The 15,636-nt window shown below is 48.5% G+C and overlaps 1 protein-coding gene across 2 annotated transcripts; it reads right to left on the bottom strand.

The window, feature by feature from the left end:
* Positions 1-191: 191 nt before the first annotated feature.
* NIPAL4 (NIPA-like domain containing 4) lies at positions 192-15,427 on the bottom strand. Of its 2 annotated transcripts, XM_011947673.1 has the most exons (6): positions 15,082-15,427; positions 12,144-12,383; positions 8,054-8,110; positions 6,404-6,494; positions 3,421-3,581; positions 192-2,593 (listed from the first exon to the last, which is right to left on the bottom strand). In XM_011947673.1, the coding sequence occupies exons 1-6, from the start codon at positions 15,116-15,118 to the stop codon at positions 1,965-1,967; spliced, it is 1,215 nt and encodes a 404-aa protein (XP_011803063.1). In that variant the 5' UTR covers positions 15,119-15,427; the 3' UTR covers positions 192-1,964. The 2 variants fall into 2 exon arrangements, with proteins under 2 accessions (XP_011803063.1, XP_011803064.1); XM_011947674.1 differs by lacking the exon at positions 8,054-8,110.
* Between the last annotated feature and the right edge of the window lie 209 nt (positions 15,428-15,636).

The raw sequence follows: 15,636 nt of genomic DNA, 5'->3' as shown, positions 1-15,636 counted from the left end.
AGGGATGAGTTGTCTTCAACTGACTCCATTTCAAAAACTATCTTTCCCACTCTACCAAGGGTGTTAACTATCAAAGACACGGTAGGGGCTTTATTGGCAGTCACATTCATTCAGAGATTGGAGACTGTCCTTCCAGCACTGGAAAAACCAGTTTAATCACTCTATGCTCAAGGAAGGTCAAGACACAAGTATCAAATAAATATAATCTGAAATCTTTATTCTTGATCCTGCAGACCACACTCTAAGGGCCCTCAGTTTACTGCCATTCTCAAGATCCAAGTTGTTGCATTGCTTTTAATTACAGACGGAAATCCACATTCATCAAAAACTGGGGATTTGAGGCTGAAGAGTCAGGAGCCAGGCTGCTGGTCAGCCAAACCTTGGAGCTCCAAGGCCAGCAGGAATTTACCTGGGCTTGGCCCACTTAGGGCACAGGATAGAAACACAGAGTGCAGGTAGAGTCACACCGGGGAGGCCCTGCATCAACCTTGGGGCTAAGGATCAAAGTCTTCCCTCTTTCCAGATATACCAACCCACTAATTTCCCTTTCTAATGGTTCTTCTCCAACCCCCGCACTCTTGCGGCTAGAAAAGAGATGGGAAGGGAAGGAATAGTAATTATCTCTCTCTCCAGCTGCTCTGGTTTTTTGTATGCCTCTGGCCAAATGTGAAGGGACCAAAGGTACTCCCCATAGCAGGTGGTGTTGGAACAGTCAGGGCATGCTACTTCCCAGTGTGACAGCTCATCAGTGGAGTGAGGGACTCAGTGGCAATCTGGTCAGCAGCTAGAATGCCTCCCATGCCAAGTCTGCACCTCCACTTGGCCATTGAGATTCACAGCTGATCCCACTGTCCAAGACTTTAAGGCTGCAGCCCAGAAATTACCCCTGAGTTCTTTTCTCCTACGTTCCTGGATGAGCACTAGAGTCAACAAAAAAGTTAGCCCCTAGTATCCAGACAGCCTGGGACTGTCTTCTGCCACATCCCAACTTTGCTCCTCATCCTCTTCCCACCTCCCCAGATCATAAGTTGGTTGACTCCTTGAGGAATACAAAAGTGCATTCTGCCAAATTCTAGCTTGGCAGCCAGGCCACTTTGAAGCAGTGAATTTGCTGTTCTTTTTTCAGAGTAAGACAAAATGAAAACACTGGGTTTGGCCACCAGAGTTTGGCTGTGGTTCTATTATTGTTTTGTTTCCAGTTCTGCGATTACTGCCTTTATGTCTCAGTGACTGACTCCTTAGGATGTAAGTAGAGGGGGAAGGGGTGATGGTGGGATGGACTGGGTGGATACCGAGGTGCTGACTGCCAGGCTGGAGTGCTCGGGGAATGAGCTGGTTCACATTTTTCCCTGAGACATCAAGTGGCTTTCACAGTAAGAAGGTCAGCTGAGGTCTTGCTTCTGCCTCCAAAGAGGAAGTGACAGGAGCAATAGGATATTTTACATTGGTCGTGTCCCTGTCAGCTCTGGATAGGGAGGCATGGCCAATAGCCCTTTGGGCCTCTGGGAGCCAGCTCTATGTCATCCTTGGGCTAAACAACAACAACAACAACAACAACAATGGAGATTCCGTCTCAGGAGGAGAATTGGTGTAAAGGAACTCCCAATGACCAATATCTCAGTGAACTCCTTGGACTGTGCTACATTCAATGGGTCAGATTCCACCTTCTTCCCAATGGCATAGAGATGGCACCGAAAGAATGAAGGAGAAGGGAGGTCCAGGGGACCTGCAGGCACTGATGTAAACTTGGGTATTTGGTCACTGAGTCTGTTTCCAGGAAGTTCTGCCACCACTGCTATTTGGGTAGAGATGTTTCTCCTGGAAACAGTGATGAGGTATAAATGAACTTCTCAAGAAAGAGAGCCCATTGGTAACAGTTGCACTGGAAAATAACCAGGTGGTTTTGAAATTGGGAGGTCAGGCTGTACCACTGGGCTCATCCTCTCACTCACATATTCCAAGCTTCAAGAATGGATTATAAATACTTTGGGTTTCTCTTCTGGCGATGAGGTGCTGGCGAGTTCTATATTGTCCACAAGGACGTTCTTGTCTTCCAGTCTAATGACAGTGGGTTCTGGAGCGGGAGAAGGGGGTGGGTTTTTGTGCATGTGGGGCAAGCTGGCGCAGCTGATGTCCAGATCTTTGAAAGCATGCAGCATGAACACGCCCAGGATGATGGTGACAAAGCCCGAGAGGGTGCCCGCAATGTCCACAGCAGACATGCTGTACCACTCCTTGAAGAGGATGATGGACGAGGTAACGACCACCGTGGTGAAGAACACGTAGTAGATGGGGAACACTAGGGAGGTGTTGAAAATGTCCAGTGCCCTGTTGAGGAAGTTGACCTGAGTGCTGAGGGACAGTGCCAGGATGAGGGACAAGATGTAGGGGAGCGGGTGCCTGACAACTGGCAGCCCCTGGAAGAAGTTCTTGATGGTGATGCCCAGCCCCTTGACAGCAGCCACGGAGAAGGCCCCGATCACAGAGCAGATGATGATGTAGATGAGGATATTCCTTTGCCCGTAACGTGGGGCGATGACAAAGATGAGGATGAGGCATGACACCAGCAGAAGCACAGCAAACACGATGAACCCTTCAGGAGGAGAGGGAGAAGGATCACCCAGCTGTGGAGGGTGCAGGCTGTGTCTAGGGCCCAGACTCATGGCAGTGGGAGGTAGCATTAAGATCATGGGCTCTAGAGTCAGACAAACACGGGTTCCAGTCCCAGCTTCACGACTTTCTAATAACTTGGTTAGGTTGTTAAACCCCCAAGAACTTAGTTTCCCCATTTGTAAAAGAGGAGCAACAATAGGATCATCCTCATAAAGCTGTTTTGTGGGATTCAGTGAGATAATGTATATAAAGCATTCATAGCAGTGCCTGGCACATAATAAACACTTATTAACGGTACCCATACATACCAGGCCTGGAAGCCTTTAAGCTAGCCTCCCTGGCGAACAAGTACCAGCCCATTAGCATTTCTTCTTTAGCTTGCCTTGTCCTCTAGGTGGCAGCACCTGAGATGGTCAGAACCCAATCTGAATTTTGTTTGTTTGTTTGTTTGAGACTGAGTCTCCCTCTGTCGCCCAGGCTGGTGTACAGTGGCGCCATCTCAGTTCACTGCAAGCTCCGCCTCCCGGGTTCGTGCCATTCTCCTGCCTCAGCCTCTAAGTAGCTGGGACTACAGGCACCTGCCACCATGCCTGGCTAATTTTTTGTATTTTTAGTAGAGACACAGTTTCACTGTGTTAGCCAGGATGGCCTTGATCTCCGGACCTCGTAATCCGCCCACCTCGGCCTCCCAAAGTGCTGGGATTACAGGTGTGAGCCACCGCGCCCGGCCCAATCTGACCTTTTATGGGGCAGTGGGGGGCATTCAACCTCCAGTATTTTCCTGCTCTTTAGGGGCTTGGAGTCTACCTGTGTCTTTCATCTTGGAAGCCATCTCCATGATGGTGGTGACCTTCTCTTCCTCAGGGGCATGTATCACCATCACTGTGCTGCCGGCCACACAGATCACGCAGCCCAGCTTCCCCAGCAGGTTCAGACTCTCTCCCAGGAAATATGAGGAGAGGATGGCACTGCACATGGAAATGGGAGAAGGGGATTAGAGCTGATATGCGTGTCCCAGAGTCCCAAAGAAAAATTGGGCCTGAGCAAGCACTCCCAGAAAACAACAGATCAGAACTCACTACTCTCTCACGTGGAAGTTTTTCTTCCAAAAAAACTTATGTTACCATGCGCAAGTCATGTGACCACCCTAAGCCTCATTGTCCCCGTCTGCAAAATGGGGATGCTAATAACATCCATGGGGGGGCATTGTTCTCAGGAACTAAATGAGATAACGCACAGAAAATGCACAGTATAGAGCTGGTACCAAAGAATAAACACAGCTGTCACATATGGAGGGCTCGGTATGTGCTGAACATTCTGAATGTATCTCATGTATTAACTCATTTAATCCTCACAACATCCCTAGCTGAGGCCAAGAGAGGTTAAGCAACTTGGCCAGGGTCACCAGGTTCTAAGAGGCAAGGCCAGAATTCTAACCCAGGCAGTCTAATTCCAGAGTCAGGGGGCTTAACTGCTATGCCACGTTGCCACTCAAGTAAACACACATTAAATGTCTGGTAATTTTAAAAATAATTGATACGAAATGTCTGTGCTTCCCACCACCCTCAGTTCTGCTGAGGGGGGCAAAAAAAATGGTTTATATAGAAACTCATTTCTGGGAGTGTTAGAATATGTGCTGGAGGAATAGAAATGCAGGTGAATTTCTACCATTTTAGAGACTGAAGGTATTCCCAAACAGAAGAGTTGGAAGAACACTTCAAAATGCTCTTGTCACACTGCCTGCCCAATGGACACATCCTCTCTTAGCACTGCCAACAGATGGCTTTTAGCTACACCTCTGGCGGCAGAGAGCCCACCCCTTCACAAGCCAAGTGAGGCTGTTGTAGATTTGCTCTAATCATTTACCAAAAATATGCCTCCTGGTAATTTCTATTTTTTGCTCCAGCTCTGCTCCTTGGGTCATCCATAACAAATCTATCATTTCTTTCATTTATATAAGCCAATATAAACAACCTCAGTGACAATCACAGGTACCGTGTCTTAGGCATTTATTACCTACTATGTATGGTGCTAGGAACTTCCTGTCTACCTCACTAGCATCTCACAATTCTTTGCAAAGTGAAATATACTATCTCCAGTTGATAGATGAGAAGACTGAATCTCAAAGAAGTTAAAATGACTTGGCAAGTTCAAATGACTAGCAAGTAGTGGAACCAGGAATTCAGCTCGAGTCCTTTATAATTATAAAGCTCATGGGTTTTCTTCTATGCCTCATTGAAGAGGATCCTTGTGACTTCCCTGAGTCTTCAATTTCTGGGCAAATTATCTCCAGTTCCTTGTCGCGCCGTGGTGACATGATTTCCATTCCCCTCACATCCTCGAGCCAAGCCAGCAGAGGCGAGAAAAGAAGGGAAAAAAATCACGAGCAAGCCTCATATGATCTCAGGGGCATGCTTCTGTCTCTTCACAAAGGTGGCATTAGTTTAGGGTAAAAACCTATTGGCTGTCTCTGGACACAATTAGCCTCAAAAGTCCTGCTTCAAGTTGTCAGGAGAGAGGAGATTGATATCTAAGCTCCCTTGTCTGTCTTCCGTCTTTCCTCTGAAACTACCAAATACAGTTTGGCCACAATGTCCCATTCAAGAGATTATTCATGCAGGCAGGGGTCACACACAAGGATTTCATGGCTCTCCCAGCTTCCCCGGGGTAGGAATTTGCAAACTAATCAGATATGCAATTATGGTATCACAGCTACATCAGCTGTGTTAGGCCAGTTATACAGCATGAGTCAGGCCAGTTGTACAGCATGAGTTCTATTTGGTTTTTGAGTGTGCAAATGTTGCAAAATTTTCATCGAGACAGTAAAACAAATGATGGGTACTGGGTGTGGTGTGCTAGGATTTACCAGCGTTCCAAGGTTAGGCCAAGGTTAGTCTCCTTCAGATGGTGCTCCTGGACCCCCACAGAGGAGCTGGCTCTGTGTTTGTAGCTCAGGGAGCAGTGGGAAGCACAGACATTTAGTGTCAATTATTTTTAAAACTATCAAACATTTGTTGAGTGTTTAATTGAGAGGCAACGTGGCGTAGCAATGAAGCCCACTGACTTTCGAATTAAGACTGCCTGGGTTAGAATCCTGCCTGACCTCTTAGAACCTGGTGACTTTGGCCAAGTTGCTTAACCTCTGTTGGGCTCAACTAGGGATGCTGTGAGGATTAAATGAGTTAATACGCAGGATACATGCAGACTATTCAGCACATACTAAGCTCTCACTATGTGACAGCCGTGGTTATTGTTTGGTACCAGCTCTGTACTATGCATTTTCTGTGCATTATCTCATTCAATCCTCAGAACAATGCCTCCAGTAGGTATTATTGGCATCCTCATTTTGCAGATGGGAAAAATGAGGCTTTGAGTGACTAAGTGGCTTACATGACTTGCCTATGGTAACAAAACGACTAAGTGGCAGAGCGAGGATTAGAACTAAGGCAGCGTTAATCCGGAGCACATGCTCTTAACTTGTATGCTGCATCTAATCGTGGCACCAAAATACTGGCATGCACCGTTCAGCCTGTTGATGGTGGAAGCCCTTCCAACTGGTTTGGGCTTGGCCTGCCTCTCTATTACCCAGTCAGTCAAGGGGATGCTGGGGCAAGTGGCAGCAAACATTCCCAGGGTCTATAGCTCTGAACAGCACACTGCCTCTTTCTGGAGGCTGAGACCAACCCAGGTCCCTGATTGCCAACTGACAGTCGATCCCACTTGGCAATTCCAGGCCTCAACAAACTGACAACAGAACAGAATAAGAGAGGGCTAGAGAGGGGACAATAACCTTATGAGGACACTCAGTGCTCCCAGAGGTGTGACGACTGTTGCAGGTGCAAATGCATAGGCTCCAAAGTTGGCAACTTCTCCAGCAGCCACTAGGAAATGAAGACAGAAAAGAGGCTAGCATGGCGCAGAAGCACCATCTCCGTTCCAGACGAATCATTCCGTGTGCAACCAGCTGGAGAATCCCAGACCAGCATTCCTTAAAATCCTGATCCGTACGCTGTCTCCCTGGAGAGTCTGATCAAACGTCAGTCCCAATCTATCCAGATCGGATCCTTCCATTTTAAAGATGGTGAAGCTAAGGCCCTGAGCCCAAGGTCACATGACATGCTTATGGGGTAGAAGCCCTCTTGTTCTTTAGGCCTCGTGGCTTCTAGTCCCGGCACAAATTTGTCTCAGGGACTGCCAGTATTTTGCACTAGATCTTTAATTTAAATTCTAGGAAGTGTTAATTATCAAAGGAAGAAACAGTTACAATTATTGATTCTCCAGGTACCAACTGGTCCGTGGACCCCTCTTTTCCAGGGGAATTGTGAAGAGTCTAGAACTACAGGCAGGTGATTAGAAAAATCTGATGTTCCCAGCTGGGCGTGGTGGCTCATGCCTGTAATCCCAGCACTTTTGGAGGCCGAGGTGGGCGGATGACCTGAGGTTGGGAGTTCGAGACCAGCCTGACCAACATGGAGAAACCCCCATCTCTACTAAAAAAAAAAAAAAATTAGCCGGGCATGGTGGCGCATGCCTGTAATCCCAGCTACTTGAGAGGCTGAGGTAGGAGAATCACTTGAACCCGGAGGTGGAGGTTGTGGTGAGCTGAGATCGTGTCATTGCACTCCAGCCTGGGCAACAAAAGTGAAACTCCATCTCAAAAAGAAAAAAAGAAAAATCTGACATTCCCAAGGGGGCAAGTCTTTTCTCTCCATCCGAGTTTTCCAATTTGTAAACTCCTGAGTTAATATACAGGATAACACTTAGAAAGTTTAGCACGTAGTAAGCCCTCAATATGTGATAGCTGTGGTTATCGGAAAAGTGTCTTTTCCATCTCTCTGCTGATAGAGAACGACCTGGGTCTCGCCTTTAAAAGGAGATCGTCACTGGGATAGCTCTGGCTGAGATGGGGATCAAAACTTGATGCAGGGGGATTACAAATAGAAACCTGGTTAATTTTCCACCTAAAAGAGTCAGGGTTTGATAGCAGGAGAGGATGGGTGGAAAGTGGGGGAAATGTGTGAGTATGCAAATTTGGGCAAACTTTAAGTAACCGACCAGCTATGTTCTAAGTGGGCCAACACATTAACTGCCTGTGGACTGGGGGAAGTTGGCCTAGGAGTTCCAGCTTCTACCATGTAAAAGTCAAGAGTCCACTACCAACAGAGCTATAGAGGTATGTTTAAAGGGAAGTTGAGAAAATACACCTTCATTGTTGCCAGCTGTGTGCAAACCTCTCTGGGAGTAGACGCTTCATAGATGAAGACTGGCTTTGAGGGTACGATATTCTCCCTGCAAAGGTGGTCAAGGTTTTCCCCTGGGAATCTGGGCCTCAGATGGACACTTGCCATACTAGAGACAAAAATGCCCCACCCACCCCTCCCTTTGTCTCTAGCCCTGCTATCAATAGGCCACTGTTATTAGTAGCAAACAACCCACTTACTGGTGAGAAATCCAGCCCACCACATTGTATCTTTCAGGTAGCCGAAGCCTCCGTCCACTGTGGAGGGAATAGACACAAAGTTAGGATGGAACTTGGCCACACTTTCTCAGGCACCTTTCCTAATTCTCTGCTCACTTCCCGGCCTCTAAGGGCTGCTCCTTGAGGCTTGGTTCTGGGCCTTCTCCTGGGTGGGTTCATTTGTTCCTAAAGTTTTAAATACCATCTATATCTGGTGCCTCTGTATCTGTAGCCTGGACCTTCCTTCTGAGTTCAGGTATATATCCAACTGCTTACTTCACATCTCCTCTTGGATTTCTCACAGGAATCTCAATCTCTGTCCTAAGTGGAGCTCTTGGTTTTAAATGTTCCCCACCCACCTGCCAAATGAAACACAGTAAGTGGCACTCTCATTTATCTGGTTGCTTAAGCCAGAAACCAGGGAACTGCTCTTTGACTCCTCTCTCTCCTTCTGCAGCTGGTAACTCTGTCTCCAAAAAGCATCTTGCATGTGTCCACTCCACTGCCACCTGCTACACCAAGGCACTGTCATCCCTGCTCCAGGTTGAGGCAACAGCTTCCTTCATAGTTACTCTAGTTCCACTCTTGACCCTTTAATAACCTATTTTTCTTTTCATGTTAACCAGTGGTCTTTTAAGAATGCAAATCAGGGCCGAGCATGGTGGCTCACACCTGTAATCCCAGCACTTTGGGAGGCCAAGGCGGGCAGATCACAAGGTCAGGAGATCAAGACCATCCTGGCTAACACTGTGAAACCCCATCTCTACTAAAAATACAAAAAATTAGCCAGGCGTGGTGGCAGGCGCCTGTAGTCCCAGCTACTCGGGAGGCTGAGGCAGGAGAATGGCATGAACTTGGGAGGCGTAGATTGCAGTGAGCCGAGATCGCACCACTGCACTCCAGCGTGGATGACAGAGTAAGACTATGCCTCAAAAAAAAAAAAAAAAAATGCAAATCAGATTATGTCACTCCTCAACTTATGGCTAACCAATGGCTTCTGAGTGCTCTCAAGATAAAGACCAGAATCCTTAACAAGACCATGCATAGTCTTGGCTCTGCTCACCTGTCCAAGCACATCTCCTGCCACTCTTCTCCTCTCTCTTAGCTCTCCAAAAACGATGAGCTCTTTTCTGCCTCGAGGCCTTTGCACACGCTTTCCCTGTATCCAGAATACTCTTCCTACTAATATTTGCCTAAACTTATACTCACTCTACAGGTTGCTGTGTGACTGTTGCTTCCCCTACGATGCCATCCTTGACTCCCTGATTTCTATTATTTCCTGTTGGAGTTCCCTGTCTCCCTGCCTCCCTCCATCCTTTCATTCCTTCCTTTCTTCTTTCCTTTCTCTCTCACTTCCTTCCCTCCCTTCCTCCTCCCTCCTTTCTTCCTTACCTTTTTCCTTCCCTCCTTCCCCCACTACAGGGTCTCGCTTGGTCGCTCAGGCTGGAGTATGCAGTGGCACGATCATAACTAAATGAAGCCTCAAACTCCTGGGCTCAAGGGATCCTTCCACCTCAGCCTCCTGAGTAGCTGGGACTACAGTCATATGCCACCATGCCTGGCTAATTTAAAAAATTTTTCTGTACAGATGGGGTCACGCTATGTTGCCCAGACTGGTCTCAAACTCTCGGACTCAAATGATCCTGACACCTCAGCCTCCCAAAGTGCTGGGATTACAGATGTGAGTGACTGCACCCAGCTGGGGTTCTCTTACTGCACAGCTCTTCTCTTTCATGGCATTGTTGTTTATAATTTTAGTTGATCTTCTTATTTTATGACATTTTGCCCAGTAAAATGGAAGCTCTGCAAAGGCAGGAACTGTGTCTGCTTTGTTCAGGACCTGGCACATGGTCAATACTCAATAACATTAGCAACAAGGATGACGATAATGATGGATGATGATAGATGGGTTTAAGACAGTTTCGTACAAATCCAAAAATCTTATGTTGCTTTTTGGGAATGCCCACTTTTCTAAGGAAAAGGTTTCTTGTTTTCATCGGGTTCCTAAAAAGGTGAGAATTTCCCGTAAATGTTAAGAACTCTGAGAGCATTCTACTCTAAGGGTTGAAATCACCAAAGATACTGAAATAGCAGATTGGAGAAAAAAACCTATTCCAGGGAAGCTGTCATTCTGAATGGTCGATAGTACCTTCTCTGAGCACAAGCAGAAATTTCCCTTGCACTCTGGGAGTTCTCTGGCCTTTCGAACACTTGTCTAGAAGTGAAGGGTGGAATAGCAAAGACCATTGTTCCCGGCTTCATCCCTGCACCTTACAGCTATTCATTTTGCAGCCCACATGGGCTCTAGACCTATACGTCTAACTGTGGGAACCTCCCACTGAGATCACAGTAATACCAGTACTAGTGCTAGTGTTTGCACCAGTACCTCTAACTGTGGGGACCTCTGACTGAGATAACAGTAATGCCAATCCTAGTGCTACTCTGTGCTAGGTATGATTCTAACTATGTTGCATTTTCTTATAACCCTTCAGGCTGGTACTATTCTAATCTCCATTTTATAGATGAGGAAACTGAGGCATAGAGATGGATACTTTTCTAGCCCAGAATTGAATCACCAGGAATTGAGGAGCCAGAATTAGAACCCTAATAGTCTGCTTCCAAAGTGCAATATCCCATAGAAACATTAAATTGAACATGTCCAAACCTGAATGCATCATCTTCCCATAAACCTGTTCCTCCTTCGACGCTCTTCATCTCAAGAAATAGCACCTTCATCTCCCCAGTTGCTCAAGTCAAAAGCATGAGTCATCCTTGACTCCTTCCTCCACCCCGCCTTGCTTGAAGCCAACCTGTATCAAAGCTGGTAAGCTCTGCCTTCAAAAACTAGCTCTGGAATCCGCCACTTGTCTCCATTCCCATTTCCATCTTCCTGGCCCAAGTTCTGTCCTTTCGCTCACCTACTTGGCCTCCCAGGCTCCAGGCTTGTCCTCTAATCCGTTCTTCACCCAGCAACCAGGGATCTTTTCAAATTGTAAATTAGTCTGTATCACTCCCCTGCCTAAAACCTTTCAGTCACCTAACAATTGCACTTAGGCTCTGTGCTTCCATTTACAAGACCCTTCATGAGCTGGCCCTTCGCTCACCATGCACCCCTCCTGCTCCTGCCATCCTGAATGACTTTCGATTTCTAATATCACTCAAGCTCTCTCACCTCTCAGCCTTTGCACATGTTATTCCTTCTGCCTGGAACACTGTCTCCCTCTTTCCCCTTTTACCTTGCTGTCTCCTCATCATCTAGGTCTCAGTTTAGAGATCATCTCTTCTAGAAAAACCTCCCCTAATCTCCTGAGTCTGGGCTTTACACACCCCTCCAAAATATTCTCCCATAGCAGGCTGTGTTTTCCCCATGATGGTATTCAACACATGATAAAACAACTGCCTACTGACTCATCTGTCTCTTCCACTTGACTGAAGGTTCCATGAAGACACTGAATCCTCATGTCTAGCATTGTCCCTGGCATACAGCAGGCATGCGATAAATGGTGATTAAATGAATGAGTCCTTCTGTACAGGATTCCTTTTCTTAAGCACTGTTTCACAGAAAAACATCTTATTTCCCAAACAAGCAAATCCCTTGGGGTCAGAGACTTCACCATTTTCTGGCAGCCCAGAAGGGAGCTCAATTGGATGGCAAGTGAGGGCACACCAGCGTCTGACATTGCTCTCAGCAGAGGTAGCTATTCCCATTTTGCAGAGAAGCTGTGACTTGCCTGTGATGACGTTAGCAGGAAGTAAGACCAAGACCAGACCCTCAGTATCTGATTCTTGGTCCTGAGACTTGTCCCTTCCCTCCTCTAATAAACACACCATGAAGGTCTCAGGAAATTGGATTCTAAAGGAAGTCCTCCTGCTGGCTCTCTAAACTGAGACCTCCTGTTGGAGGCCTTCCTTTTTAACCCTAAACCCTAACCCTGTTGGCAGGTGGGATTCCAGACAGGGTTGACAATGAGCCTTTTGTATCTCGCTGAGGCCATCCTCTTAGACTGCAGCCCTGGCCCCTGTGAGGGTTCAGCTGCCCTGTGCCCCATCCTCTCCTGGCCCAGGAACCTACCAGCTCTAGTGGCTCCCGTGGCCACGAGTCGCAGGAGGCCTTTCTTCTTGAGGATGACGCTGCTGCCGATGAGGAAGCTGGACAGGAAGGCCAGGCCCAGGCCAATGTAGAAGCCATAGTTCTGCCTGATCCTTTCCTGCCAGCTCTGAAAGGTGGCATTGCTGGGCACCTCAGGGCTGAGGTCACCGACAATCTGGCACAGGACTTCTTGGGAGGAGCAGTAGAGGTGGAGCAGCGAACCTGGATGAGAAGACCATGGTGGGAGAGTCACACTGGGGACATTTGCACACTTAAAATATTGGAATTGGCCACTGTTTCAAATCCTGTGCTTCTGCTGCTGCAGCGCTATACCCATATACTGTGCCTCCATCCAAAAATAATAATGTTCAGTGAGTGCTCACTCTAGCTAGGGGCTTTCTTTGCCTGACCAGAACAAAATTTGTACCACCACGCGCCAGATACAAACATGGGCAAAGGGGCAGACCCTCAGTCAGAAGAAGTACACAAGTTCAATGAAACTGCAAAGAATAACCAGTAATTCTCCAGTGCTACCACTCACATGGTTCTCTGCTCTGGGGTTTTCCAGGAGGGTCTCTAGTGACCACTTGAAAACAGGCACGACAATCATTTCTAGGCTTTTAGTTGAAGAAACCAAAGCTCTGATAAGTTTAGTAACCTGCCCAAAGCCAAAACATGGGTATTAAGTAGTGAAGCCAGTGTCAGATTCTAAGCTTATCTGATGCCAAAGCCCGTGCTCTTAACCACCACACACACCTCAATAAAGCAGGTAGCATCTGGCCTCCTAAGAGGCTTTTTGTTCATTTGTTTTTGTTCTTGTTCTTTTGGGTAGAGATGGGGGGGTCTCGCTGTGTTGCCCAGGGTGGTCTTGACCTCCGAGCCTCAAGCTATCCTCCTGCCTCAGCCTCCCAAAGCACTGGGATCACAGACGTGAGCCACCGTGCCTGGCCCTAAGAGGCATTTTAAAATAGAAAACATTTAAAAATTGGGAGATTTTCCATGAAAATTCAGGTGTGAGGCTACGATGAAAAATCAGGTCTGCTCACCATATTGCACCCTCTTCTAAGGCAACCACTGGCTGCAGCTGGGCAGTGTTGCCCCTACAACAGGACATACTCTCTGCAGTTCCCCAAGAGTCTTATCTGGCTCCTTTCAGTAATTTCTGGCATGTGCTTGGCCTTTGTAGGCATCTGAGTTTGTGACCTCTGGAGGTAGCCTTTTTCAAGCTGTGTGTCACCAAGGCCCAGGTCCCTATGCCAAGGATGGAAGCCTCAACCAAGTATCCCTGCCACCAACCTAGAACTCCCAGCCAGTGCCTGGAAGGGCCCCCAAGTCCATGGTCAAGCAGCTCTGGCTCTGGCACAACTGCAGTGCAGAGTGGCATCTTGGTGGAACAGACTAAGGGCAATGTTGACCTTTCTTCCATGACACAGACCCATGAATAACAGAGCTTGAAGATCCCTTAGAAAGCAGCCTAAATTCTTATTTTCAGCTGGGGAAACTGAGAAGGGGAAGGGCTTGCTGAGGTCACCCCAACATCTGGTGAAAGATCTGGATCCGGCACCCACTAGGGCACATTCATGTGTCTTTTGCAGTGTGAGATCTCTCTTTCCAAAACCCATGTCACAATCAAGGGAAGATGAGACAAGAGGCATCTCAGTCCCTAATCAGACTTGTTCTGCGCTGCTCATTCCTGTTTCTCCAGCTCAGGCTTCCTTGCCCAAGAGCTGAATCTGGGGAGTTCCCTGAGCCCAGGAAATGAGCCAGAGCCTGGGATGACACGGGTTAGGGGAGGTGACTCCTGAGAGGAAGACCAAACTCATCCCCACGCCCTTCTCCTGCTCCCTGAAGATGCACCTCTAGCAGGTGGAGCCAAAGAACCCTCTGTGGATGGACTTGACTATCACAGTAAAGCCTGCAGCACCCAAGGGCTCAGCACCCTCCATTGAGTCAAGTTCTCCCACTGCAGTGAAAAGCAAAAGACAGAGGGCTGATGGCCAAAGTAATCCAATTCTGAGCAGAGGCCAGATGATTCCTGTCATCCCTTCCGGAATATGCTAGGACTGGGGAACACATTCTGGCCTAGAGAAAAGGTGAGGCTGAAAATGGCCTGCCTTATTCATGAAACCAAAGTCAGACACCTAACGGTCTGGCTTTGAAAGCTTCACTGTAGAAGGGAAGAGTTAGAGAAACAGGGACATCTCACAGTCTGCAGTTCCAAGACAAGGTAGGAAAGTGGAGCCACACCAAGGAAGGAGTGGATGTTTTACTGTCCACTAGCCCTGGATCTATATTCCATTTCCTTACTGTATTACCTTGAGCGAATTATTAGCTGTTCAGAGCCTCAGTTTCTGGATCTTTAGAATGGGGATAGCAAGATAGTAAAATAATAATACCTACCTACCTTTTAGAGTTGTTTTAAGGATTCCGTGAGATAATGCAGGTAAAGGGCACAATAGGAAGCCAACGGTCTTTCTTTACCCCTTCCTGTGGTTCTTTCTCTTTCTTTACCAAAGACAAGACCATCCTGCGGTAGTCCTCCCATTGACCCAAAGGGAAAGCCCAACCGCGCAGGTACTAAAACCTGAAGCAACTATACATTAAAAGCACAGAATCCCCCACCCCCACCTCTCAGAGTGTCTGCTGTCGACAAAATGCCTGTCCCAACTAACCCCCCCATCTCAACCCAGGGACATCCTTTCCTTCCCTGCCTCCTCTCAGCCACCCCAGCTGCGAAGATGAAAGTGAAGTCTCAGCCAGAACCCTGATCTTCAAAGCTGGGGGGGAGCCACCTCGTGCTGGCCCTCCCCCTTCCCAGCTTTGGCCCCCTTGGGAGGAGAGGATGCGAGGGAGAGGGGTGGCAACGAGGGGAGGGCGTGAAGCGCGGAGCCCGCCTGGTCCCCAGCCCTGCCGTACGCACCGTTCTCGCAGCTGGCGTTGCTGACCCGCAGCTCCATGGGGCCCAGGGCACATGAACCGACGCGCGGGCGGACGGTGCCCGGCGCCCGGGCTCCCCAGCTCCGGAGCAGGTGGCCGCGACTTGTCTCCCGCCTGGGTCGCGCGCGAGAAGCCGCCGGGGGTCCGGACCCAGGGGTGAGGAGAGTGACGCCTCCCAGAAGGGGAGGGTCCCCTGGGAGGAGTCACCCGGCTTCTTGAGCAACTCCGGGGGAAGGGGGCCCAGGGCTCGGGCCGCCCGCAGAGGGGCGCCTGCCTTCCCGGGGTGAGGACGCTGTCAGGCTCCCAGCTCTGGAGTCACCGCCCCGTGCCAGGGGGAAGAGGTGAGGGGGCGGGTTCCCCGCACCACCCCTCCGATGCCTGAACCGGTGCCCAGCTCCATCCCCAGTGAAAGAGTACAGGGGCCCTGGATGGCTGGAGAAGGGGCAACTTTCCTGCCGAGGTAGAAGTGGCAACGTAGGGGTTGGAAGTGGGTACTGCTGCCAGTTGGGAACCTGGGTTCCTTCTTTTCCTTCCTTCT

Source organism: Colobus angolensis, unplaced genomic scaffold (genome assembly GCF_000951035.1).
Source record: "Colobus angolensis palliatus isolate OR3802 unplaced genomic scaffold, Cang.pa_1.0 Scaffold27, whole genome shotgun sequence".
Lineage (NCBI taxonomy): Eukaryota > Metazoa > Chordata > Mammalia > Primates > Cercopithecidae > Colobus > Colobus angolensis.
Note: the sequence above shows the minus strand (reverse complement) of the source record. Positions and strands in the feature narration are given on the sequence as shown.